Raw genomic sequence first — 27,938 nt, 5'->3', positions numbered from 1 at the left:
GAACAAAAGAGGTTTTAGGGTTGGACCAAACAAGATTGACACATGACACTGTTGTAATACGCACCAATGAAGATTGTATTAACAAGGTTGTTCTGCCAGTTTTCCCATTTTGATGTGAATGGGTGAAAAGAATGGGTGAGCTCACCCAGTTGCTGTTACTAAACCGTGTGAAAAACTAACACAGGGAAATAGAAGGGAGAGAGAGCATAACACATAATGTAAAAGGATGACTACCAAGACATATGGAGGGATAAAAGAAATCTCTGATTATGTTCTCAATGACTATCTTAATGTTGGATCTGGGATTGGAGTTTTGTGAAAGGTTAATATTTGTAAACTACCTTAAGAACACTTGTATTTGGATTCACACTGTTAAGTGAGTATCTTAAATACATATGATCAACAACACCCCCATTATTGGGAATTATACATTTGAGGGAATATTTTAATGACAGGGATATACATCATCAAAATTTAAATTATCTTGTGACTTGAGTAAAAAGAACGTCTATGTCAATAAAGTTTCCACATAATTCCTACATTTCAGATGTTGACTTAATTTGGTTGAGATTAAAAAAGATAGATACAAATATATAATAGCAAACAAAATGACTAATGCTTTTTTATTCAACATCAAAACAACCCAACTACTGTACAAAGCAAGTCCTGAGACAACATTGCATGCCAGACAGATTTTAATCAAAATGCAGGCATCGGCAGAAATTAAACATAAAGAGGGTTGTCTATAAGACATGGGGCCTGCTTTGTGGCTTCTCAGACTTGATATTGTTATTTACAATGTCCGTCATATTTCCTATTTCTCCAAAGGAAATAATATTGTAGTGTAGTACAACAAAACTATTCTAGATACTGGTACAACATACAAGTATGAAATAAAGGAAATAGCATTTTTTCACACAAACACAGACATAGGATGGAACCACAAGTATAATGTGGACTGGTATTTTCTAGCTTCTTTCTGGTTCTTTATTCTTATTTTTTTACCATTGGTATCACTATTGCTCAGTGTTTTAGTGAACAGACCAACTTGATATGTGTATGTTGTGCAAAGGCACGGGGCAAGTGCACAAGATTGAGGTGATGAAATGCAATTTCGCTAATCCATCAAATGGCAGTGCTTAAAAAGACTGAAGAAACTAGAAAATAAGCTTTGAAAAAAATGCATTCAAAATGTATTTAGAACTAACATTTACATACTTAAACGTACACTTTTGGTAAGAAACTTAAGAAAGAAAACATTATCTTCATTATGTGGACATGACCTCTGAATGCTCCTTTATACTTATGCGGTGTTATCTTTGATAAACAAAGTTGTATATTCAAGGTGCTGGTTTCCAAATTCAGAGCAAATTAATTGTGCTAGTCTAATCTGAATGAGCACAGTGCAGATCGGTGGCAATGTGCTAACCTTTGGTTCGAGAGCACTAACATGCACGTCAGGCTGAACTGGCTCAGCATAGAGAAGCTTGGGATGAACTCCCTTCAACACCTGCTCAGTTAAATACATAGAACATTAGAACATTTTCTAATCTCACAAAATGTTAAAATGAGAATACTTCCATACATTTCTTTACAGCAGTCATTATAAGACACTTTTTTCTCACCAGTGGAACTGGAAAAAAAGTATTTTGTAAAATACCAGGCTGTCATGAAGGATCCACATTCAACCCAAAAAATACTTGCAGATTTATTGAACATTGCAGTAATATATGTTTGGCATCCCAGTCTTGTCTGAGGCTGGTTGATTGCACAACTCTGAAACCTTTAAAAGTGAAAAAATTCACCATAAAACAGTTCAAATATGTTGTATATCCCATACAAATATAAGTAACTTTTAACACTGCGTTTGGCACTTGTGTGTGTCAGGGAAGTAATTCAACACATCAAAACACTATTTTCCAGTGTGTGGGTTGTTCACATTCTTTTTCAGTGTCCCCACAGAAACGATTGTATGTGGTTTTGGGGTCGAAACCCAAGATCTCCCTCTCTTCATGGATCCGAAAAGAGAAGGTGGACACTGACGTTCCTATGAACAACCTGAAATCGATAAGTGGACAAATAAAAAAAAAGCGTAACTGTGATGCAAGAGACGTGAACAGTGGAAAAACAAGAGAGCACGACCCACGCGTTCACAGAATGTCACGGAGCAGCATTGTTTCCTTGGGTAAGTGAAGTAATGACAAAGCTGAGAGTTATTTGGTGTTGGCTTCCAAATAGGCCTTCGGGGTTAACGACAAGAAGTGTTCTCAATAGTTACATGTGTGAGTCAAAATACACGTATTCTGGTGAGGTAAATCAATTTTGTACATTTAAATGATAATGCAGTTCCTTCACATTGATTTGAGCTTTTTTTGTTTTTATTATCAATGAACCTATACACAAGACTAAAAAATGATAATGCGATGCGTATCTCCAGCCGCATTTGTAGCTCTGTGGAGCTGAATTTAGGCAATGCGATGATTTCAACTAACTGCTAACATCAGTCGTGTTAACCATCATGTAATGAATACATAAAAACTAGGCCAACTAACTTACCTCGCATGGGCACATATCCATTGGTCAATGATGGCCACGCCTCCATCTTTCAACAGCTCCAGGTCCTCTCTGGAAGGCTCAAACCGCACCATGTCTGGCAACAACCCTTTCAGCTCCCTTAATTCTACAAAATGATATTGATTAAACTGGGTGAAGAGGGATTTATTGTGACTAAGATTATATTGTACATGCTATCAATGCTTACTGATATTATTTCTACTGATAGGTCTTCTTATTACAGAATTATTCTGATTGTAATACGTGGTTATTTGGTTATTGTGTCCCTGTTTAAAATGGTTTAAGATTTAAAAAAAGGTCCCTAATTAAAATGTAAAATGATTGGTAAGTTGTCTCTGAATGTCATTACCTTCCTCATCTGCATCCGTTGCAACAAACACAGTGTTGAGTTTATGCTTCTTCATCAAGCTGCGCATTTTTAGCACTGCCCCCTTAAGGCTTGGTACATCTTCTCTGTGACCCCAGATGAAGTCTTTCCTGCGTAGGTGGACTCCCAGATATGGGCCACCTTTAGCGGATCCTAGCTTGGCCTGGGGAGAGAATAAAGACACAACAAACCCACATGTACTTACTGCTTAAGATTTTTTCACCAAAAAGGCTGAGATTTCTCATTTCAGAATTAGGTGATCACAATATTTGTCAATAATTTAAAAAAACTGTGGGTGTAATTGACTGATGGGATCTGGTGATTAAATTGGTGCCAAAAAATTCAAATAATTGTCAAATACGTAAGAGCCAGGTCACACACTCACATATTTGACTGCGCCAGTCTCATATCCACCTGTTCAATCACATTATCATGCTCACTCACTTTCATGCGGGTCCAATCCTCACTGTAAACGGTATGGTCTCTGTCATCTGTAGAGTTCAGGTACTTTTCTCTGAACCCATCTGCAATAAGTCTCAGGTGCTTGGCAAAAACCATGCTGCGACGGGTCTGTATTCAACAAAGACAGTTGCAGAGACTCTCAACATCAAGTTACGAGAAAAGATATGCCATCCATTACCTACAACCAACATTACTAAACAGGTGTGATATTAGCCCATTGACTCACATCCCAGTAATCTTTTCCGGCGTAGTGATCATGAAGAAGGGTCTCCGCTCGGTCAAGCATAACTGATCTGCAAGAAATCACAGTAGGAAACAATTCTTATCCACGACAGGGTGATCTATGAGAAGTTCAAGGTGTAAGCATCGCCCCACCTAGATAACAATGAAGCCCGATCCTATTTCTCATATAGTCTTTTTGAGGATGCTTAATACGTTCAGCAATTGATTGATAAGTCTGGGTACATTGGATCCCTTTTATGTTAAACTGTCATTTTAGTAGTTTGTTAATAAACGTCATCAACTAGATGCATCTATCGTTTGACGGATACAGGGACATTTTCAGTGGTTAGTAGCTTTCAGATTAATTTCAGTAGCGAAAACCGCAGGGCTCAATGAAAACAGAAACCAATTGTAGGTTAATGAAAAAAGAGGTGCCATGCTATAATTCAAGACAAAAAAGCAAACACGGTTTTAATGATATTTATCAATCCCAGGGCAAACTAAAAAAAGCTGAATTTAGATGCATTCCCGAGAGTCACATTTTACACTGTTCACATATGTGTTTATTATGCATTTTATATCAACGTGTTGCTCTATAGACTCACGTCCCCGTGATGTTTTTCTGAAGAACTGGGGCCATGATCGAGGCGTGGCCTTGGGCTGATATACACGTTACGTTCCGAGCTCTTGTCTCCTCGTAGCCCCAAAACCAGCCCCTTGGAAACACAACAAGAACAATGCAGTCGGTGATGGATGGAGAGGAGTACAAAAAACGATTATTCATATGAAAACAGAGCGAATGAGAGCGAATCACTTCCTGAGGAGGCTCTACAAAGTTCTTTTATTTTCAAATACTTTCTCTGGACTCAATCTATAAGAATGTCACATAATATATTACATTGCTACTGTAAATAAACTACATCTTGGGCTTTGTTGCGTTTACCTGTAGTAACCTTGTTTATCTTTGGAGTACATCAACTTGTCAACGCACGGCCGCTCATCAACCTTTTCCTCCCATTTCCCATCGGTCCATCCCTCTGCGTAGTTTTGCAGTACCAGAACCTGGTCTATGAATGGGCCTCCGTTTTCTACATTAAAAGGAGTCACTTTTAGCTGAATAAAAAGTGGTGGATGTGCGTGCATTGTAAAGAATAAACAATTCATATTTATTGAAAAACAATAAATTATAGTTATTATTTAAAAAATACTCAATTATTTAAAAAAATAGAGAAATAATAATGAGGTTTCGACTGTAAATCTAGTCTGGGTCACCAAGATGAAAAGCTCACCCGCAATGAATTCCTCATACTCAATGACAGGCACATTGGCCTGCAGGCTCGTGAGGCTGAAGAACTCCCCCCACGGGATGTGAACCTGGTGGACGTTGGGGCTCTGCCAGTGATAGAGACGACCCCATGGGGGCAGCACCAATACCCAGTCATCCCCCTCCTTCCTCAAAGTCTTCACCATGGAGGCCATGCGGATGTAGACATCCCTCCGCAGATTGAAACCCTCCGGGGGGTTCACGTCGTACAAAAGGTACCTGGGATCACCGGAAAGATAACATGACATGTTTCGGAAAAGCCACACAATACATCGATCAAGCTCTTTGTTCAGAGACCCCAAGCGTCAGGGCTATGAAACCTACCACATCAAGTCGTAATTAAGGCCAACCTGGGTCCAACTTATAATGGATCATGATAAGATAATAATGTGTACAACTAACTAACTAGGGACTATATTGGTCATAGATGATGCGTTTCAAGAAGCTTTTAAGAAGCTTTTTTTGTTTAGCTTGTGGTTTAAATATAGTAGTCTCGGGAGGTTCTCTGATGGATAATGTGTGACATGAAAAAAATATATATTCTAACAACTCCACAAACAAAATAGTGTCAAAACATAATATACCGAGATGTCGAAGTAGAGTGAATCAGAGCTATATTTATGGTCTTGTTATTTACATATTGCAAATGTTTAAATGAATGGTGTTTTTCTACATAGGCAAAAATAGTTTCTGGTGCTGCATAATGAGTCATATATACGCCAAAATTGAATACGACGCAATAGGGTCTTGCCAATTGTATTACGATATGACGTTAGTTCTACTCAGTGTATTTCTAGCACGAAAGAGCTCCTTTAACTGACGTCGTTACACCTCTTACACCTCTTTACGGCAGCATGGCTTTACGACACAAGCGGTTGAGTTAAGCAAAATGGGACGGAGAAGTCAATCCATACCGCCTTACCGGAGTACCCGTGTGGCCTTAACTTAAAGCTGTAACGTACAAACAGAGACCACCACTCCACAGTTAGCATACGGTCATTTCGCTAGCTAACAGCGAACGTGAAACTCACCGCAGATCCCTCGCGGCAGCGACGGGCGCAGTAGCCGTGCGGCTGGCACTGAACGCACTGTCGGCGTTTGCTATTTCAAGAGCTGCAAACGCGACGAAAATCGAACTATAAAATGCAGTAAACGAATAGATTGAAGCGATGCATAGGTCTGGTGGTTGCCCCGCTCTGTGCGCCATGTTTCCTCAGAGCCACGCACTTCCGGAAGGCTCGAGTAGCGTCTGTCTAGTTGCCCAGCAACCAGGGAGGAACAGGCACGCTGAAAGAAACGTCATAGCCAGTATGCTTTAATCCACGACAAACAAACCAAGAGATTAATCCATGAGAAACAAACCAGATCGATTTTCACGAGTTTATTATCAAAAGAAAACACCGGGAGACTAGATGAAATCAATAATGACAATTAAAACAGTTGATCAGGTTTTTTCATATAGACAGTATTATAAAATTACTAAGACAGTAGCAGCTTTGGTTTTTGGGTCCTATGCTGTATTTCAAAAGGAAACAGATTTGGACAATCTAAATGTTGACGTTCCTGAGAACCCATCACTGGATGTTGTGCTGATCATACACCACTCCCAGTTGTCTTCTGGCCTCATCGATCATTTCTGCCAATAGACTGGAATGAGCCAACGTCATTCCCGGACTCTCCTTTAGTCCTGGGGATCAAGCAATCACAAATAAGAGGCCGCATATTTGAATTTTCTGTTTTATAAAGTTCCCTGGTTGAATAGACCTAATAAATAAATATTATAAAATAAATCAAAATCAGATGAATTGTAAATGCTCCAGCTGTTCTTTTTTTCATGCATCAGAGCAGCTTATAAGTGTGGTATTTTCTCCTGCCCGGAGCACGTGCAATGTGGCCGGTCCGTTTCCGGGGGAACTTAAGGACCAAATCCGCTCTTCCATCGACACCTGGCCCAGAGCTGAAGTGAGATCTTTTATAAATGTGTACATAAGAAAACCTCCAGATTTATATTAGAGTAGGTGTTATGGTTATTGTAGAAGATTCTAGAAAATATAGCATGTCATCCACATGAAACATATCCATGGAAAGACTGACTTCTTTTAGACTATTACCTGTGTCTATGCAGGGGCTCCTGGATTGGATGGACTCTGGCCTCTCGCCATTGAAAACCATTTGTACCAACTGCAGACAGGTGATGCCCAGGTTCAGCAGTGCCCCTCCTCCCAGCTTTCTCTCAGCCTCCTGTGGAGTGGAGCCCCCAGATCAGCCCTCTTAACATATATATATATATATATTTTGTCACCTCTATGAGAAATACCCTGTTTATTTCAGCATTTGCAATGAGTTCCTGCACCTCCCTTGAATTCATGGCCAGAGGTTCCTCAATGAGCATGTTTTTAATGGACTTCATGAAAAACTTGCCAGTAGTCAGGTGATGAGGGTGGATGGTACCAACGCACACCACATCTATAGAGAAGGGGAACGACAGAATAGTGTTTTGCAACATTACTTAGCACTTAATTACAAATGTCATGTAGAATCCAGTTGTATTTGATTGCATGTAGACCATTATGGCAAACGGGGCAGAAGAACCCACCGTTGTCTGGATCTTTTGCCAAGTCATCATAACTGCCATATGTTCCAGGGATATTGTGTTTTTGGCAAATTCTTTGGCATGCTTCAGGTCCCTTGCTGCGACTGCCACTATCCGAGGAACAACACTGAAAGTCGAAAATATAATTGTGATCACGCTACCATTCCTAACAGTGAGGTTATTAAATATGTTTGTAATAAGTTTTTAGGCATAGCTGGACATGCTATTGAAATATGTGAATATCTGAACGGAACTATGAAGGAGCCTGCGCAGGCGCATGTTTTATCGTAGCATAATTTCGACTTTATCTCATAACTATGATCTCATAATAATTACTTTTAATCTAATAATTTCCACTGTTTATCGGCCACATATTTTCTAACATGAAACCGGTCCGGTCAGACTTTACCTACATGACTCCGACGCGCTCTTTCATTTCACGTTATGCAACGTGTGCGTGGGACGTAACGTCAGCTGAAATATAACGTTACTTTGTTAAAACGTTACCTCGTAGTCATCAGGATTCGGGGTCCGTAAGGCAACCGAGAAGGCGTGATTAACTTTTTGTTTATCTGTTTATAGTCGAAGCTTAAAAATCAGTCAAAGAAAAATACTTTTGACATTTTCTCAGAAGTCCAATTCCAAGGAAGAGGTTACTTCTCAGTAGAGCTGGTTTAATTAAGTGGATTTTACTGAACCCTTGTGGATGAGCTGTAAAACTACATTACATAAGAAAAACTTGAGCAACAACTCAACTATTCTATATGACTATGGGCTATGTGGTACAACAATCCTTAATGGATGTTAAAAACGATAAATATTAATTAAAATATTCATTGATATGCTGACTAGCAGAAAAGGGAACGGAATATGTGTTTTGGGGACACATTTATTAAGTAACCACACTGTTTTCAAACAGGTTATTGAACAAAGTCATTTTGATAAAACAAATGAATAAAGCCGCTGTAAATTTACACAAAAAGAAAATCTCTCAGGTAGGGTCAAGAATTCTTCTAAACTTTAAAGGAAAAATTTGCGGTATTGCTTAAAAATTGTCTACGTAATAAAATACTCCTTTGCCCCCCCCCCTGAAATAATTAGCTAATGGCCAAATCCATCTAATATTCCTCCCCTTCCTCATCCTCTTCGAAGGAGTCGATCCCAACCTCTTCGTAATCCTTCTCCAGGGCAGCCATATCTTCTCTGGCCTCTGAGAACTCTCCCTCCTCCATGCCCTCCCCAACGTACCAGTGCACAAAGGCCCTCTTGGCGTACATGAGGTCGAACTTGTGGTCGAGACGGGCCCAGGCCTCAGCGATGGCGGTGGTGTTGCTCAGCATGCACACGGCCCTCTGCACCTTGGCCAGGTCTCCTCCTGGAACCACCGTGGGAGGCTGATAGTTGATGCCCACCTTGAAGCCTGTGGGACACCAGTCCACGAACTGGATGGTGCGTTTGGTCTTGATGGCGGCGATGGCGGAATTGACGTCTTTGGGCATCACGTCGCCACGATAGAGCAGACAGCAGGCCATGTATTTGCCGTGACGGGGATCACACTTGACCATCTGGTTGGCTGGCTCGAAGCAGGCGTTGGTGATCTCAGCAACAGACAGCTGCTCGTGGTAGGCTTTCTCTGCAGAGATGACCGGAGCGTAGGTGGCCAGAGGGAAGTGGATACGAGGGTAAGGCACCAGGTTGGTCTGGAACTCCGTCAGGTCAACATTCAGGGCTCCATCGAAGCGAAGCGAGGCTGTGATTGAAGACACAATCTGGCTGATCAGCCTGTTCAGGTTGGTGTATGATGGCCGTTCAATATCAAGGTTCCTGCGGCAGATGTCGTAGATGGCCTCGTTGTCCACCATGAAGGCGCAGTCGGAGTGCTCCAGGGTGGTGTGTGTGGTCAGGATGGAGTTGTAAGGTTCCACCACCGCGGTGGAAACCTGAGGGGCCGGGTAGATGGCGAACTCAAGCTTCGACTTTTTGCCAAAGTCAACAGAGAGTCTCTCCATCAGCAGGGAGGTGAAACCTGAGCCAGTGCCTCCACCAAAGGAGTGGAAGACCAGGAAACCTTGAAGACCTGTGCACTGATCCGCCTGCAGAAAGACAGGAATTTGAGGAAATTGTTGCTTTACACCGCCGTAAATGATCATAAAGAAAAGATTAAAAGATAATTGTCCCCTTTTTTGTATTACACACAGAGAGCTCACACAACATCACAAAGGAAAACCAAAAAAACAGCGTAGGTGTCTTACCAGTTTGCGGATTCTGTCTAGGACAGAGTCAATGATCTCTTTGCCGATGGTGTAGTGTCCACGGGCGTAGTTGTTGGCTGCATCTTCCTTGCCTGAGATCAGCTGTTCCGGGTGAAAAAGTTGGCGGTACGTGCCTGTGCGCACCTCATCTGGGAAAGTCAAAGACCAAAGTTAAGAAAAACCAATCCTTCAAATTTCAATACAACCTTTGTGTTGCAGCCTTTGACAACAGGAGGGACAATGGTATTGAAGAATGACGGATGAACACAATAACTTCTTCTGTGCCCCAAAGTTAAATAACACCATCTTCCTGAATGGCTCACAACTGATATACCGACCAATACCGATACTGACCAATGACAGTTGGCTCCAGGTCAACAAAGATCGCCCTGGGGACGTACTTCCCGGCCCCGGTCTCACTGAAGAAGGTAGTGAAGGAGTCGTCGTGGCCTCCCACGGGCTTGTGGTCGGGCATCTGGCCGTCCGGCTGGATGCCGTGTTCCAGACAGTAGAGCTCCCAGCAGGTGTTTCCCATCTGGACACCAGCCTGGCCCACGTGGACGGAGATGCATTCACGCTGGACGAGAAGGAAGAGAAGTTTAAAAAAAAAAGGGAGTCAGAGAAAAGGAAAGAGAAGGAAATACAGAAAAAAGATAAAGCGGCAATGCAGGGAAGTGTAAGGATTGCGTGGCCTTCGCTACTTTGTTGTTCCATTTCAGCTAAGCGAACCGCAATCTGCACCAGTCGATAAGAACATCCGCCACCAGGTGGAAGCAAAAAGATTCATGGGGTAAAGAAAGCTGAAGTGGAAGGAAAGTAAAACCGATTGGCAGCAGCTGTCGCTGGGTGTCATGTGACTGTCTGTGAGCAAGGCCTCACCAGCTGAAAGGGGGGGTTTGACTTCAGAGAACAACTGTCTGTAGCATTCATTCTACAAGGCGATAGGAATGATTAGTTAGTCAAAACTAAATTTACTGTACTTTTTTCGCCATCAAAGTAAACCACCTGGATGAAACAACAGATTAACTTAAACTTTTGGATCTTACCATACCATTCATAATATGGTAGCTATCAATTTGTTGTTATGGCAATACGGGATCAAGTTAATGGAATACACTCAGTTATTGTTTTCTTCTGGACATTACTGTCCAGTTTCATAACCTCCCTATAATTCCTATTATTCCACACCTACAGTGACATACTATATAACGCGACCTTGCGTTCCCCTTCTCAATGACCAGACGGACAAAGGAAGGCGCTGGTTGGTGAGAGCTGGGGAACACAGTCTAAAGAGGGTTTCCAGGTTAGAGGAGCTGTGTGCAGAAGCTATTTTAGGCTGCTCATACTAACCTGACACCTAGCAGCAAAGGCTCACTGTTTGGGTAAACACAGACTGGAAGTCCCCAAAGTTAAAAAATAAAAATCATGTTCAAGTTGAAAGAAATCAAGTTGAAAGAGTAACTAATTGTCGACAAAGTAGTCTCAAAGTTCTCACGGCAGGGGCAGACTATAAACAGACAAATAGCCCTAAGGCACCATAAACACAAGGTGAGGCTGGATGGTGAGTTAAGGGAATCTTGTCACGACCCAAGCTTTGGTTTATTACGGTACGTATGACACCATGCCTCAAGAGCAAGAGCATCAGCCAGAAATCTGCCATCCATCTCTTTATTGTGAACATCTTATACTGTTCTGATGATCCTAGATCCTATGACCTTTCTTTTGTTGCCACTTTAAGAAACTTTTGATTATAGCATGATGTGGTGCAGTAGAGTGTTGCAAAGTGTTTTATTTTTCATGGACTTGCACGGACACCCACACACCGGTCAGCACCCCGCTGGGATTGTGTGTGTTTGCGTTAAAACATTAAAACACATTAAAAACTGTGAAAACGTTCATGCTCAGATGGGTTCCTTTTCCCCATGCTGCCTTGGATCAATTCTGTAAGCTCATGTCCAACAATTATTGATTCTGATTCTGAAAAAAATAAATTTCTTTGGTGATGGACTGGTCTTGCTCAATGGAAGTGGACCACCCCGATGCGCTGCCATTGACTAAATACTTTTATATAAAAAACAAAAACAAACATCTGTCACCGCTTTAATAGGAAATACATGTCATAAACAGCTGGGTCAGGCAACCATCATTGAGGGCAGCATGGAGGCAGCGCTGGCTGTTATGACATTTGAGAGCACATTGATGCTCCACAAAAGGTAATGAAGTGTTTCCGATGAGTCATTCTGAAATCAACTTTGCTACTGCAGGCATGAATAAGGCCAATCATAACAGAAAAACCCAATGCGAGGGACAGACACGTGAGTTCACTTACAAGAGAACTACAGCTCCATACAATGCTTGGTGTAGCTTTTAATTGTGGTCCAAAGATTTGAACTGATAGTTAAAACAAATATATCAGGAATATTTGATCTAGGCGGGTAGAGTATTCGGTACAATGTGATTCAGTTTGGCTTTTGTAATCAGTCCTGACAATGCTAACACGCAGTGTTTATACTACACTGTGCAAACAGGACACAACGTTTGCCTGTGCTTGCTAGACTACTTCCCGACATAGATACAACATAACCCCGGCGTGTGTCAAAAAGTCTTACCAGTAACATCTCACTCACAGAGACTGCAAGGTTTTCTTTGTTTGATTTGTCACATGGTTTTCTATGAATAATGTGTCCTTTGGGGGAAGAAGAAGAAGCCCAGCCCACAGTCACAACTTGACCATAGCTGCTCTATAATTTGGAGGGAATAGATGATGTCCGCCCTGCAGAGTTGATGGAGGCCCATTAGACAGGCCAAATTTCCTGAGTGACGCATTTGTGTTTAACTCTTACATACATACATACATACATACATACATACATACAGTCAAAAATGTGGACTCATTTTCTCATTCAATGACAAAGTGACAAACCTTTGACGGGTACCATATTATATATACACACACACACACACACACACACACACACACACACACACACACACACACACACACACACACACACACACACACACACACACACACACACACACACACACGTCATCTGTGTTTAATGTTTGTCTCTCTTGATCATCACCAGCTGCTCATGCAGGCCAGCAGCCATCTCAGCTCTACTGCCAGTCAGTGGGTCTATTTTTGAACGAGCCCTGCTACAAGAGGGCACACAGGGAGCAGTTCAGAGTTCCTACATCTCACCTTCAATCTGGAACATTTTTTTTCTGAGCACAATTTAAATGCTTAAAACTCAATGGCGACACTGTGGAAACACATTAAACTGCTAAAGACGTTTTTGCTTTGTTTTTTTAGAAGAATAAGCAGACAGAACTTTGAAGTAGAAGTTTCTCTCAAACTAAAACTGGAAATATACTTACCATAGTTGCTTCTTGGTAGAAGGTCCTTTGACAGCTGGATTTAAAAAGAAAACGTTTTTTATGTGTGGCTTCTCACGGTGGCCGTCAATGTGGTGCGAGTGAGTGAGCAATGCCAGGTGGACGTGGTGCTGCAGGGCTGTGTACCACTGCAGACCACTCCCAGCTGTCTCCTGCACGGGGACGCGCACAGTGAGCGCGCAGGCGACCGTGGGTACTGCAAGAGTGTGTTCTCATACAAAGTATTGAGGCCATTTAAAAAAAAAAACGATCACCGTGAAAGTTGACAGGGACATAGTGTCGCAGCTGAAGAGACTCTTAGAGTACAGAGTAATATGCCGTGCAAACATTGATTTTTTTTTTTATGTTTCAGAGGTGATTTGGCTTGGTTTGGATATTTGAACATTTTTTAAGATGATTACTGTAATTCCAGACACAATGCTCCCCTGGGAAAGCTCATGTTTATCTTGACATTAAATGAATTTGTGTTTTTTTTCTTCTTCTTTAAATCTATTTCATAACTTCCATAATATAAATTCAAAGTCTGAACATGCCGTCATGGTACCCGTCTGAAAGCTAGAGGTCGCAGTTGCTTCACCACCGTCACTCCACGAGTAAAACGTGTGTGGACAGTTCAGAGTTCAAGTTGTCTTTTACTCAACCCTAGAGCGCGTCTCGAAAATAGCTTTTTCATTTCTGTCAGCCTTCCTGTTTACATTAGAATTGTGTCTGAGTTGATAATTATATTATATAATTTAAAAAACCCCACATTTAAACCCTTTTCAACACACATTTATCTCGTCCTCAACAATGTGCATATTTATCTAATTTCAGGGCCTACTCCGAATATTATATTTTCTATTTATTTATTACCAGTACTGGCATTTTGTTGACCTATTAGTGAAAATACGTTCTTTAATTGTTATACTCTCAAACAACGGAAGACCTATGAGTGAAAAGAAAAGATAAAACAACAAGGTTCAGGCTTCCCTTGCGACGTTAAATAAATGGCAGCGCAGATAAACCAGATCAAAAGGTTTCTTTTAAAAAACATTACACAATAATAACCGTTAACCTCGTCCCCCCTACGAGGTAAGAAAAACATGCCGCAGGTTCAAGTGCAAATGTGAAACCAAAGCGTTGTAATTTGACATTTCCATTTACAACATAGTGCTATTTCAGCTCTGCTATGAGAATGTGAAGCCAACATCAGTGACCCTTTTTGTTACACATCAGTCCCACGGCCTGAATAAATTGTGGTGCATTTGACACTGTGGCTTCCCGCTGGGTGTCTCTTCACTGCCGCGCATGCGATCACAAACCGACTGACTTTACGCTGACAGTCATTGCCTTTTTATTTTTATTTTTTTCGGAGATAATAGCTCATGCATCTTGTGACAGTAAAGAGGAAGTCTATGAAGAATTCATAGATTGCCAAAACAGCAGATTTGACTGAATCAACATTTCCCCACTACAGTGGATGCCCTTTGGTCTTGAAATTTGTTTGACTTGTTTTAAAACAGAACTTCTGCCAAATGAACCAGTGACTCAACCTCTGACCGAAATCACGTTAGACACGTGAACTAAACAACTTTTTGGGTGTGAATGTGTGTAACCAGAGCACCAGTGGTTGACTTAAATCAACATGATTGTGAGCCTCTCATGTTTTTGTGGTTGACCATTATGTTGCATTTAGAGAAACCAAACAAGTTGATATATTTACTCCCCTTCTGATGCTTACGGACGTGGTTCACGTGTATTTAGTTCCTCTGCCAAGAGGGTGCACCGAAGGAGGAGCACTTGATAAATGTGTGAAAACAGAATGGTATACTGGTAGGTTTGCAAACAAAGCATTTCATGTGCATCTGCTTTCTGAAACATGAGGTGCACATACACTCCAGCGCTCACAGACTCACACAAAAATGTGGTCGGATAGGTCTTTTTGGGGACCTTTAAAGTGTTTTTCTTTTCTTTCCGTCGGAGAAACTCAGACCAAACCCTCTGTTTTGTGCCCCTCCCCCCACCATCTTCTCCCATCTGGAATGTGAGTTATGAAAAGGCTCCTATGTCAGTTCCTATATACCATTCAGCTGTGACTCTGTGAGAGCACGAGGGAGAGAAAACGACTGAACAACTCACTGACTGGTGTTGTTTGTTTAGCTCATACTCAGACAGGGGCCTGCAGCGACAATAGGACCCCAGTGATGTATGAATCACAGCTCTGTGGTCCCGGGGGGGGGGGGGGGGGGGGGCACCGTTTGTTTGACGTACCATAAAAGCCTTGGTCTTTAACTTTTCGTTACTAAGAAGACTTTTATTGGTTGTTTCAAATTTTATGGGGATATTAAGTCAATGGTTAAGTACAGGTTAAGGGTATGTGGGGGCATTAGGAGGGAGGCATTAAACAAACAAATCACAAGCCTTGTTAAACGTACATACTGTGTTTTATGTGCTGAGAAATATTTTCAGGGGTGATTATTTTGCGCGCTACTGTTAAAGGGTGTAAGCGTTAAACTCTCAAACAAGGATAAGAAGACAGACAAAGCACATAAATGGAAGGGCGTATGACGCGACCCTATTAGGGACGTCCCACTTCTCTCTCTCTCTTTTTTTTTTTTTAAACTGCTGCTCCCTCCCGCCAATGAGCAATGTGTCTGCTCGCTGTGGTTTCCGGCCTGGCCCCCTCCACATCCTCGCCTATAAAAAGCCTGACTCTGCCTCCCCTCTGCACTTCTGCCTTGTATCTGAATCCTCAACGTCAGTCGAAGGACCAGCAGGCAAAATGGTGAGTAGCAGCTCGGCTGATGACGTATAGCCTCGACATTTCCCCTCTCTCTCCCCGTCAGCCTCCCTTTTCTTTGTTTTCTCAACATTAGATGGATTAAACCGTAAAAGCCTCTTTAACTCCCATAAGGCCTTTGCTGAGGCGTTTAAGGTTACTGATACAACAGCAGCTTTAACCTTTTAAGTGACAGCGGTTTTGGGCGGAATTCATGTAAGGTGAGAATTTAGAATGAGGTTTGCGATGGAGACTTATGACGACTAGACTCCATAAGTCATCGCTGCCCTCTTGGACCATGGTGGTCAGATGACAAACAATACACGCGTTAGACCGCTGTGTCATTTATTCTTTGAGGAACTTCCACCGGTCGACAAAGCAGGAACCGTATGCAACTGAAGGAAATCAAAAAAGTGGAGTCTCGAGTATTCGTTGAAGGATTAAAGTAATGTTGCCTAAAAGGGAGTGACCGGGGTAATCGTGGCAGAAGGGGAATGGAGAGAAACCAGAGAAAAGAGGAGTGGTCTGGCCGGGGCAGTATGAGTAAGTTGGCAGCCATTTTGCAGCTGTTGGGAGTTTTTGGTTGGGGAAAGATGTGGAGAGAGAAGGAGAGAGAGGGAGACATCCCTGACTGTTACATAGCACCGTGCAGCTGGACGGGATGGGGGAGGAGAGAGATTACAACGGGGAGGGGGCAAGAAGAGGGAGGAGATACAGGATGGAGAAGTGGGGGAAGGCTTTATATCTTCTTCAGACATGGCCTTCCTGTCTGCCACATAGTGCCTTAAGCTCACATTTTGTATTTTCTCGAGGAAACTACACTTTTAGGCTCGACGAAAACGCATTTCACCTGTAGCTGAATTTGACGTTGGTCGGTTCTACTTCAAAAACAAAGAGGGCGGACTCTGATCCAACAGCTGCTTCCTTTTGAACGCTGGCTCGCTCGTAGGCATTCGAAGCAGCTGAAAGCTTCAACATTCCGCCACCAGTTTGCAAGAGTCAGCGTTTCTTTTTCAAATCAGCTCCAATCTGAGTGCAGAAGTCATACCAAAGATTTTTATTTTTACGCGAGGAGCCACAATGAAAAAAGACAACGTCTTTTTGTGTTTCTTTGACCTTTTTTAATGAGATTTGTGAACCATGAAACTAAATCAAATCATATCATGAAATTAAATCAGAAAAATACAGTGAAACATTTGGATGGTAAATGGGGGTGGGCTCTTATAAGCTCTTGCTTCAGTCCACTCCTTTTGAGCACCATGTGTACTGCTCAAATAAATAAACAAATTCAAATTCAAAAAAAAAACATCTCAGGATGTAATATTTTCATCTAACCGGCCCCTCGGCCTTCTTCCATGCAGCGTGAGTGTATTTCCATGCACGTCGGCCAAGCCGGTACCCAGATGGGCAATGCATGCTGGGAGCTCTACTGTCTGGAACACGGGATCCAGCCTGACGGACAGATGCCCAGTGACAAGACTATCGGGGGAGGAGACGACTCCTTCAACACCTTCTTCAGTGAGACGGGGGCAGGAAAGCATGTTCCCAGAGCCATTTTCGTCGACCTGGAACCCACTGTCATTGGTCAGTAATGTTTAAATGTGTATAAATGAATGTGAAGTAACAAATACATGGCTTCACAACTCCTTTAAATATATATATATATATATATATATATATATATATATATATATATATATATATATATATATATATATATATATATATATATATATATTCATAAATAGAATGTTTATAACATTCACACTTCACGAACATCTCTAATTGTTGTTTTCAATTATTCGTCTCATAGATGAGGTGCGCACAGGAATCTACAGGCAGCTGTTCCACCCCGAGCAGCTGATTACAGGAAAGGAAGATGCTGCCAACAACTACGCCCGAGGACACTACACCATCGGCAAGGAGATTATTGATCTGGTGCTGGACAGGACCCGGAAACTGGTGAGAGTTCTGTTTGTTTTCCAGTCAGGTAAAGATTTAATGATGAAGAAAGAACATTATAGTTTCAAGATGCATGGTTACTTTTCATATGACTTTCCGATATAGTGTGCGTCAAGTTGCATTAAAATAACCAATGCAAAATGTCCTTTCAGGCGGATCAGTGCACTGGCCTGCAGGGATTCCTAATCTTCCACTCCTTTGGTGGAGGCACTGGCTCAGGTTTCACCTCCTTGCTGATGGAGAGACTCTCTGTTGATTACGGAAAGAAATCAAAACTTGAATTTGCCGTCTACCCGGCACCCCAGGTCTCCACCGCGGTGGTGGAACCTTACAACTCCATCCTGACCACACACACCACCCTGGAGCACTCCGACTGCGCCTTCATGGTGGACAACGAGGCCATCTACGACATCTGCCGCAGGAACCTCGATATCGACAGGCCGACATACACCAACCTGAACAGGCTGATCGGACAGATTGTGTCTTCAATCACAGCCTCGCTTCGCTTCGATGGAGCCCTGAATGTTGACCTGACGGAGTTCCAGACCAACCTGGTGCCTTACCCTCGTATCCACTTCCCTCTGGCCACCTACGCTCCGGTCATCTCTGCAGAGAAAGCCTACCACGAGCAGCTGTCTGTTGCTGACATCACCAACGCCTGCTTCGAGCCAGCCAACCAGATGGTCAAGTGTGATCCCCGTCACGGAAAATACATGGCCTGCTGTCTGCTCTATCGTGGCGACGTGGTGCCCAAAGACGTCAACACCGCCATCGCCGCCATCAAGACCAAACGCACCATCCAGTTCGTGGACTGGTGTCCCACAGGCTTCAAGGTGGGCATCAACTATCAGCCTCCCACGGTGGTTCCAGGAGGAGACCTGGCCAAGGTGCAGAGGGCCGTGTGCATGCTGAGCAACACCACCGCCATCGCTGAGGCCTGGGCCCGTCTCGACCACAAGTTCGACCTCATGTACGCCAAGAGGGCCTTTGTGCACTGGTACGTGGGGGAGGGCATGGAGGAGGGAGAGTTCTCAGAGGCCAGAGAAGATATGGCTGCCCTGGAGAAGGATTACGAAGAGGTTGGCACTGACAGCATGGGAGAGGAGGATGAAGAGGGAGAGGAATACTAAAGGGCTAAACATTAGCTGGGCTTTTTTCATCACATATTCCAAACGTTTTTATGAATGCGACACATTCCCTGTGGTCACCGATCAATATCAGTATTATTAATAAAATGTTTTCACAAACGTATTAAATGATTAATTGTGATCTTTTATGAACTCACAAATGGTATGGCTATTACAGATTAGACCTATTTCCATATCTGCTATCAACAGTGGTGAAAGTAAGCCGGTACTGGCCGGTACGCCGTACAGGTAAGAAATTACGACACACACGCACAGGCCCGTCGCGACAAGGCAAGCAAAACAAGCAACCGCTTGGGGCCCCAAGACAGCGACTGGTTATGAATAAAATGCAACGACAAACTGTGTGAGCGGCCCTTTGATAGTCAATGCAGTAAAGTGCAATGGCACGGTTATCGGGATCCCCCTCAAGGGGCCCCTCTCATGATCTGTGCTGCTGGCAAAATACAAAACCTGGTCGGTCGGCAGTCATCATGAAGCGGAATTATGCTTCAGGAAGCCAGAACAGGAAGAAGAGAAAGGAACAGGAGGATAATAAAAAACAAGATAGTGGTAAGTGATAAATTAAACTGGATAAAATAGGTCTACTTGTCTTGGTGTAATTTTGCAGCAGGTAGGCTAGCAAAAATATGTTTACGTTAGTCCGTTAGACAGAGACTTAGTTTTAACTTGCCGCAGTGCTGTGTCCCGTGTTGTTTAAATAGATCGGAGTTTAAAAAAACAAGTGACATTCAACTGTCATTCTAGCGGGAGCGGGCTGCGGGACACATTTTTTTCTGCCCAAATCAACAAAGCTGCCATATGATGGCACTCTGCCGATTGGGCACTAGCATGTGCTGCACCTGACTGCCTGACCCTCAACGTGCACCTGTATTGAAAACAATTTAATCCTCACCCTAAGCACTTCTAAAACACATTGCTGCCAGCGCTGTTTATCATAACAATACTTCTGTACTGTTACTAGCCCGGGCTGTGTCAGATCATACTACTAAATTGACTAAACGAAGCTTTAACCCTTTTTGAGGGTGCATCACTAAAGTAGGACGTGATCGTAAATAAATGAACAGGTCCCGCCATTGTTATTAGATCTGGACGAGCGGAGCGCTTGGACCTAGGCTAAATGACCAAGAAATAAAAACTACTTTCACCCCTGGCTATCAATAACAATGCCTTCCCAGCAATGTTATGCTTGATTTTAGGATGTTTATTTAAGCCCAGCTCCCAGCCATTTTCAAAGTACATTCTACATTCTCTATGTGCTGATGTGCTGCCGTCTACCTGCAGTGACTTCTCTCCGCCACTAGGTGGGAGCAAGATGGCGAGCTAGTAAAGTTGCATACGTTTTTTTTTGTCGTTCAAGCCTGGCTTCACAGTCCTTTAAATTCATATGTGTTACACTTCTCTGTTCTACTCAATGTAAGTTGTGTAATTTCACTAAACAAGTTTATGAAGGGATCATATGTATTCCATATAAGAACAGAACTAATACTAATACAATCCAGACTACTAATACGAATTAGTAGTGGGATATACATGTGAAAATTAAACCTGATCATTTTATTGGATAACAACTATTATACTAATGATACGTAAGAAGCATTTAAATATTACAGTTAGTCATCCTCAACTCCTTGTGTCATTCAACAATTAGAATGAGTCGTGTTATATAAACCTTTGTCTAGTGTAGCACATGTACAACGGGAATACACGAGTAACAAGTAAACATGCATGTATCTGGCACAGACAGTAAGTTCACCCACAGCATCGGTAACACGGTGACATGAAATGATCGAGACAACCCAACCACGTGATCGACTGGTTTTGTGTTCGTTCACCTGGGAGCCCCATCCTCACGGTGCGGATCCGGTTACGCGCGGTGGTGGAGCCGCGCCAGCCGCGGGAGCAACAGGCACCCGGTGCCGCGCGGGGCGGGTCCGGCGGCGCTCCCAAACTCTCGCACGTTCCAGACGCGTCGTGCCCGTCTCTCAGCTGATCGTGACGTAGACTGCCCCCCCCCCCCCGGTTAAAGCGTTTCTCTCCGGTGGAGCCCGTGGAGGAGACGCGGCGCAAGCACAGCGGCACGCCGCGGTTTTCGTAGCGGAGGAGGCTGCACGTGTGTTGTCACGGCGCAGAAAAGGGCTCCGAAGCGGCGGACCGACTGCGGAACTGTCCGTTAATACCTCTCCCCGTGCGACTGAGACGGTAAGTACCGCCGAGCCTCGGCTAATGGCTGCTTTACCGTTGTGCGGGTTTATCCCACCAACTTGACCATAATAGGAAATATCGCGTCAACCTAAAAAGAAAAAACAACCCGTAGAATGTGAACGGTGGCCTGCGGTGTTCATGGTGGTGTTGACTTGAATGTGTAGTTGGGACTGCGCAGTCGGCGGCTTAGCGCATCGGCCCCCCTGTATGTAGGTGAAGTTTGCGCAGGGCCTCCCGGCACGTCAGCGCCAGTTGTCAGATGGCGCTAGAAATAACATAGTAATAATACTCGAGTGAGCGCATGGCCGCTTCCCGAGAGGCTCGTACAAAGTTATGTTTAGTTGTTTCATCTCAGTCTGGAAGTCCCCCTTCAGTCCACTACAGAGACCGGCACGTTGGCTCACACCCCTTGCGGCTATAATAAGGAACCACTGACCGGTCTGAGGTCTGATCACTTCCAAGTGTCCTAAAATCAAGTTGTTTCCTTTGAGTCGTTTCGTGTACGTCAGCAGAGACATGAGCACGAAAGCATTGCCTATTATTATTATCCCTTACCAACACACTAATTATGCTCGCAAGTGTGAGACCAATTGATTGTAGCCAGTCAATGAATCATTACTCATTGAAGTGTGAGTGCACGATGACTCATTCCTTAAACCAATGAGCCAACGACAGCTTTAGAAAGGGAGTAAGTGGAGTAAGTTGAGTGGACGCTCTATTGAAGAAAATGGGAATCGGGAATCGGGAATCTGGAAAATGCAAAATGTGTCTAATCAAAGTTGAGTATATTCTGTATTGAAAAGAAAGCTGTTTTTTTATCAGGGGCGGTGCACTGAGGGCTGACAGTAGGCGACATGGTGGATTACTATAACGTCCTGGGAGTGTCCAAAACAGCCTCCCAGGATGACATCAAGAAGGCGTGAGTATCTCACACTTAAACAGACCATTTATTACTAATACTCGCAAGTAGGAGGCGGAGTTGACCACATACACGGGTCGTGCATCGAGGGCTTCTTCTCTTCGGGGTTACACAGTGATAGCGGCGCACACAAATGCACGAAAACACACGCACTGTAATCAGGAGAACTTCACAAGATCTCGAAAGACTGACGTTAATCTTACTGCGAGCGGAGGTCACTTAGTTGTGGACTTTGGCGCCATGAGCTCCTGTGAGATTATCCACACACTGACGCACAAATCACCTTGACTATCCACTGACCCGTGAGGCAGAGCAGACTCTCAAACATTGTTTAAGTTTTTCCTACAATGTCCAAGGGGCATCTCTCCAGGGTCAAGACTCATTTAATAACTCGCAAAAAACAACATTTCACTTGAACAGCGAATCTCTTTAACTTTTTCTTCACTTCAAAATACGCAGTTTCTCAGTTTTATGTGTTGAAACTAAATTCCAAACAAAAACATCCCCATTCAGAACATGATTGTAATATGATAAAATGTCAAAAATAAAATATGTAAGTATACACTTTGTTACTAAAGCCATAACTTGGTGGATTTAAGAACAACAAGTGTGACAAATACAGACTTCTAAAGAACATAGTCTCATTTCCTCGAAGGCTCTCGCTTGTGACCACAGTGCTAGTTATGTCTCTATCTATTGATGTGTGTGTGAGTCGATGCTTGTTGTTTGGGAATTTCAGGTACAGGAAACTGGCCCTGAAGTGGCATCCAGACAAAAATCCCGACAACAAAGAGGAAGCGGAGAGAAAGTTCAAAGAACTGGCGGAAGCCTATGAAGTCCTATCCGACAGTAAGTCAGGGCAGAGTGCATCCTTATCTAGAAATAGTATGTGTGTGTGTGTCTGTGTGTATTGTGACCTGATTTTTATTGAATCTGTGAGTAATGCGTCTAAAGAGGTCAGAACTTCCTTCACAGAACCCGTAAATCAGTTTCCGGTGTCGTACGTTTTGTGTTAAATGTTGGGTTCTGATGGCTGTGTTCCTCTGTACAGCGAGTGAGCGCGATGCATACGACAGATACGGAAACGACAGAGTGCCACACACAGGTAAATAAAGCTCCACTCCAGTCAGGCATTGAGACACGACTGTGTTTGTTACCTTTCCTTTTTCTTCTCCACCTTGTTTCCGTCCTTAATGTTTCCAGGCCCTTCAATTGTATTCACTTTTTTCCCCCCATTTGTTTCCCTAATATGTTTGTCTTCTTCTTCTACTTTTTCTTTTGCTCTTCACCCACCTGACCTTGTTGGCCCTGCTTTATTTTCCAGGATCCTCCAGCTCAGACTTTTCGTCAGATTTCCCAGGATTCACCTTCACATTCCGAAACCCAGATGAGGTTTTCAAAGAGTTTTTTGGCAGCCAGGATCCTTTTGCTAACTTTTTTGGTAAGTCATACGCATCTATATGAGCATTTTATTGATTTAATTATTTATTCATTTTCTATTTGACAAGTGAACATTCTACTTACTTTAATTTTCTTTTTGAATTATCTAATGGATTTCCTTGTGCGTCGGATTATCCTACTTGGGAAAAGTTGTTCTTTTTGTATTCCTTCACTTCTTGAGCACAATACGCTCCCAAAACACAAGATCCCATTACTCAACTTAAGTCCAACTTCTCAGTGAGTCAGTAAGTAATTATATGTGTCTTTCTTGTTCTCCCATCCAGAGGACTTCTCGTCCTTTGGAGGCTCGTCCTCTCGCCTCGGACCCAGTCGGTTCTTTTCCTTTCCTTCAGCACGAGGTGAACACTTGCATGATGTTTAGGCAGTTTACACAATACACAAGTGGCCAGCTTTAAGAGCTAATAGAGAATAGTCCATTGAAATATAAGGGAGCTTAATTTTTATATTTGTCAACATGATTCACAAGTTTCACGTTTGCACAAACTTTTGTTTGTATATTATTTTGTAATAATATATGAAGATGAATCCTGTTCTGTTCATCTGTCCTCCATCAGTTGATTTCACCACCTTCTCCTCTTCCTTGGGTGGTCTGGATGGGATGGACAGCATGGGCGGAGGGATGGGCAACTTCAAATCCGTTTCTACCTCCACTCGCTTCATAAATGGCAAACGCACGACCACCAAGAAGTACGTAAGGCCGCCCTGAGAAAAACAGGAATAGAAGGAAATATATTTTTTAAATAAATAGAGTTTGGACTTTTTTTTGGCTATGTCAGATAAGAAAGTTTTAAAATATTTTTAAAAATTTAAAAATATTTGTAAATTATTTTGCAGTTCAACAAGGACATGTTTTAGATTTTACTTTCAAAACATGTCCTTCTAAATTCTTTATTATTTGAATGCAACTAATTTAGTATACAGATCTTACAGGATTTGCTTGGCATTTCTTTGAATTAGAGATTATACCACTGTGACGGAACACACACACACACACACACACACACACACACACACACACACACACACACACACACATTGATGGATAAATGTAATATACTATTCATCCCTGTATTTGCCTTGTTACAGGGTAAAGGAGAATGGGCAGGAGAGAACAGAGATTGAGGAGGATGGGGTATTAAAGAGTGTCCTAATTAATGGTAAGACCATATATGAAATATTCAATAAAGGTGCAAAATCGTATAATTTTCTATCCCTTTGCATGTGGCATTCACCCCTGTGTTGTTTGGTGCGTTGTTCCCAGGCGTGGAGGACGAAATGGCCCTCGCCCTGGAGCTGAGCCGACGAGAGGGACAGACGCGTCACTCCCCTCAGAAGCCACAAATCCAAAGCGGGTCGCCCCAAAGACCCCAACCGGGCCCCAACCCTGCACCCACGCATCGGTCACTCAGCTCCGCCCCCTTCTACAACTGCGGGCTCGCGGGCAGCGTCGAGGACGACGAGGAAGACGAAGACCTGCAGATGGCCTTGGCATGCAGCCTGTCAGAAATGGAAGCCCAGCAGAGAGCAGCTGCTACCGACTTCATATCAGGTGCCGGGGGTGTGGGCAAAGCTGTGAGTGGCCGTGGAGGACGAGTGGTCGTTAAGACGACGGGTTTGAATGTGGCTGGTGCTGAAAAGGTGCTTGAAAGGGCAGGAGATGCGGAAGGGCCGATTAAAATGGACTCAGGGCGCGGAGCCGGGTGGGCAGTGGAGGGGACGCCGACGGGGGGACCAGACCTCTCTCCTGAGTCGTCCTCCACTGCCGACACCACGGCAACCGGCCAGAGCAGCGAGGAGGAGTTTGAACCTGACGTGAAGAAAAGGGATGGCAGTGTGAAGAAGAAAAAGATGTGTGGCTGTATTTTGTGCTAATGCGTTGTGTGTGTGTGTGTGTGTGTGTGTGTGTGCATTTGCAATGCCTTATTTTTTAAAGCTTGAGTTTTCTGCCTACCGCCAGTCTGTCTCTTGATGTGGGGCGGACCGATCAACTGACACAGAGGCGTTAAGGCAGTCTTAACACCTCTCGGAGAGATTGAGTCCACTTTGAATCAGTGCCAACGGTGAAATTTCCACGTGAATTTGCCAATAATATCAGCTATAAGGTCAAATCGATTGTGATTGAGAAGGTAAAAAACATGGCGTTTACAGTGCAAATACACCTCGTTAAGACGCTGGGTCGGGATTGGCCAAACCGGTAGCACAGCTTCTGCACAGCTGCAGAGTTGCATTAGTAAGGGTGGAATGTACCGTTTGTGTCCTTTTCTCGGTCTTTGCACCCTCACTAGAATACCATGACCATGTTTGCAGCACTCATGAGGTTTCAGCACAATGTACAATGTGTACCGCATCATGACTGTAAACCACTGCTATATAATAGCTTTCATAATTTGATCCTTTTGGTGCCTTTGCATGTTTTAAGCTACTTTAATTGTTTTTTTTATTTGCTTGAATTACCCCTGAAAATGTGCCATGGTAGAACAATGTGTCTAAAGCAGAGCAAATGTCTATACATCAGCGGTTGATGGCGGGTGTCCTGAGGGAACGAGAGGTCGGGTTCAACCGCGGTGCAATGGCTCTGTGGATGTTTCAAAATATGGAGCTTCATTTCCTAATCAGTGCTTTACATCTGACTGGTTTGAACTGTGAACGTACCGTAGGTGAAAGGACTGTAGCTGTGTTTTACTCTCCAGTCAACAAAACCCCTCCACCGCACCCTGCTCCAGGTTAGCTTTAGTGTGCCAAATTACACTGCTTTTTACGATGAGTCCTAATCTGCTATCACTTTAAATGATAACTGTCATCACTGGCAAAAGTCTGGCAAAGCTGTGATAACACAGGATATCATTTTTAAATCATTGAAAAAATGGTTGCAGTCTCAAAATTGTTGGTCATTTCTCCTCTCTAAACATTTATTGCGTATGGCGAGAGATGAGAGTGTTGTTTTTTTTTGTACTATCTAAACTGCCATGTGTGTTTTTTAATTATTTTTTTTAATTGATAAAAGGGTAGTAATGAATAAAGATTGAACTGAAGAGGGTAATTGGGATTTTTGGTTTTTGATTTCAGAATGTGGCAATAATAGCTCTGCATTTCCTACTAACCGTCACGGATGTCCTGCTACACCAGAACTACATTAATCACAAACCTCACGGCACTGTCAATCAATCGGAATGATTCCTGTACCAGCTATTTCAACGTGAAGGAAATGAGCGTATATAGTTTAACTTTAAAAGAAACGCTAACAGAACGTGATTATTATCTTTCACTTGGTTGGTTGTTCAAAGTGTCCTGATTTACTTTCCCCACTGACCCTCCACTCTCCCTCACCAGCTGTATGTCGATGTTTCTCATCATTCTGCTCTCATGGCTCTCATTTTCGTTGCAACCATCAGCTTGCTAGGAAAGAAGACATTGTTCATTTATAACCCAAAATCTATTTTTTATCATTTCGGAGATCCTTACACATTTATTCATAAATATATATATTTGATTTATTTGACGTATTTTCTTCTTATATTTTCATATTATTCCCGCTGAAATCACCCTCTAATTTCTATGTTGTCATTGTCATGTCATAATCTCATTGTGACATCAAAGACACATCCTGTTAAATGCTTAATTCTGACTGACGGACCTAATTGTACCTGATGATTTGGACTTCTGTAGGAGGTTAAGTTTGTCTCACACTCCCTGCTTCATGTTTCAGACTCAGACTTCGAGGCCTTCACGAGCTAACCTGATTGGCTCATGCCGTGCTGTGGCCTAGCCGTGCCCTGAGGTAATGAACCAGTGTGAACCTGAAGCTCCCCTAAGTCGCCCCATGAGCCCCATGTCGATAATAAGTCATGTTTATATCAGTTGATGCCTGCAGTAGTTGCATTGCAGATAAATTGTAACCTTGTACGTCTATTCCTACAGGTCAAAGGTCAATTGCACATGACGCGCATGTCTGTCTCTGCCCACCATGGCTACTACCTGCTGAACAACACTTAATGACATGACACAAAAGATGCATACGCGTGTTGTTTTATTTATACTGTGTGTGTACATAGCTCATTGTAGAGCAAAAAGACTGCAAAGATTGTATTTTGAAACCTGAGGGAATAGTTCTAGTCATCTCTGCATCAACTAATACTTTTATCAGCTTAATTTTAGTTTGAATTATGCCTGCAAGTGGAAAACTGGTGAAAGCAAATAATTAAAAAAATATGTTTCTAGATATAGAAAGCAGAGGAAATAAAGCATCTCCTGCTGACCAGTCTGTGGTAGTCTATCGTTGTAACCAGACGTGTCAA

At 43.0% G+C, this 27,938-nt stretch overlaps 4 protein-coding genes and 1 pseudogene across 7 annotated transcripts; 2 read left to right on the top strand and 3 right to left on the bottom strand.

The window, feature by feature from the left end:
* Positions 1-94: 94 nt before the first annotated feature.
* Positions 95-6,214, bottom strand: pofut2 (protein O-fucosyltransferase 2). Its single transcript, XM_037489462.2, has 9 exons — positions 5,981-6,214; positions 4,915-5,168; positions 4,569-4,713; positions 4,231-4,341; positions 3,630-3,696; positions 3,386-3,511; positions 2,924-3,104; positions 2,557-2,680; positions 95-2,058 (listed from the first exon to the last, which is right to left on the bottom strand). Exons 1-9 carry the CDS (start codon positions 6,154-6,156, stop codon positions 1,905-1,907), a joined length of 1,338 nt encoding a protein of 445 aa, XP_037345359.1. The 5' UTR covers positions 6,157-6,214; the 3' UTR covers positions 95-1,904.
* A 140-nt stretch (positions 6,215-6,354) lies between these two features.
* On the bottom strand, positions 6,355-8,060 carry LOC119229061 (trans-1,2-dihydrobenzene-1,2-diol dehydrogenase-like; annotated as a pseudogene).
* Positions 8,061-8,413: 353 nt separating this feature from the next.
* On the bottom strand, positions 8,414-13,333 carry LOC119229060 (tubulin alpha chain-like). The gene is made up of 4 exons (XM_037489168.2): positions 13,176-13,333; positions 10,149-10,371; positions 9,795-9,943; positions 8,414-9,635 (listed from the first exon to the last, which is right to left on the bottom strand). The coding sequence occupies exons 1-4, from the start codon at positions 13,176-13,178 to the stop codon at positions 8,661-8,663; spliced, it is 1,350 nt and encodes a 449-aa protein (XP_037345065.1). The 5' UTR covers positions 13,179-13,333; the 3' UTR covers positions 8,414-8,660.
* A 2,530-nt stretch (positions 13,334-15,863) lies between these two features.
* Positions 15,864-19,169, top strand: LOC119228860 (tubulin alpha chain). 2 transcript variants are annotated; one of them, XM_037488829.2, is made up of 4 exons: positions 15,864-15,957; positions 17,313-17,535; positions 17,765-17,913; positions 18,066-19,169. In XM_037488829.2, exons 1-4 carry the CDS (start codon positions 15,955-15,957, stop codon positions 19,041-19,043), a joined length of 1,353 nt encoding a protein of 450 aa, XP_037344726.1. In that variant the 5' UTR covers positions 15,864-15,954; the 3' UTR covers positions 19,044-19,169. The 2 variants fall into 2 exon arrangements, with proteins under 2 accessions (XP_037344726.1, XP_062421185.1); XM_062565201.1 differs by lacking the exon at positions 15,864-15,957 and having other exon boundaries at positions 17,307-17,535.
* Positions 19,170-19,485: 316 nt separating this feature from the next.
* dnajb2 (DnaJ heat shock protein family (Hsp40) member B2) lies at positions 19,486-27,902 on the top strand. 3 transcript variants are annotated; one of them, XM_037488832.2, is made up of 11 exons: positions 20,965-21,260; positions 22,086-22,182; positions 22,922-23,031; positions 23,234-23,287; positions 23,507-23,623; positions 23,907-23,981; positions 24,198-24,330; positions 24,730-24,800; positions 24,905-25,192; positions 27,350-27,421; positions 27,562-27,902. In XM_037488832.2, exons 2-10 carry the CDS (start codon positions 22,118-22,120, stop codon positions 27,376-27,378), a joined length of 942 nt encoding a protein of 313 aa, XP_037344729.1. In that variant the 5' UTR covers positions 20,965-21,260; positions 22,086-22,117; the 3' UTR covers positions 27,379-27,421; positions 27,562-27,902. The 3 variants fall into 3 exon arrangements, with proteins under 3 accessions (XP_037344728.1, XP_037344727.1, XP_037344729.1); XM_037488831.2 differs by lacking the exons at positions 20,965-21,260; positions 27,350-27,421; positions 27,562-27,902 and adding an exon at positions 19,486-19,610 and having other exon boundaries at positions 24,905-27,343; XM_037488830.2 differs by lacking the exons at positions 27,350-27,421; positions 27,562-27,902 and having other exon boundaries at positions 20,804-21,260; positions 24,905-27,343.
* Positions 27,903-27,938: the final 36 nt, after the last annotated feature.

This window comes from Pungitius pungitius, chromosome 10 (assembly GCF_949316345.1).
Source record: "Pungitius pungitius chromosome 10, fPunPun2.1, whole genome shotgun sequence".
Taxonomy (NCBI): domain Eukaryota; kingdom Metazoa; phylum Chordata; class Actinopteri; order Perciformes; family Gasterosteidae; genus Pungitius; species Pungitius pungitius.
This window is presented reverse-complemented; position numbering and strand designations above follow the sequence as displayed.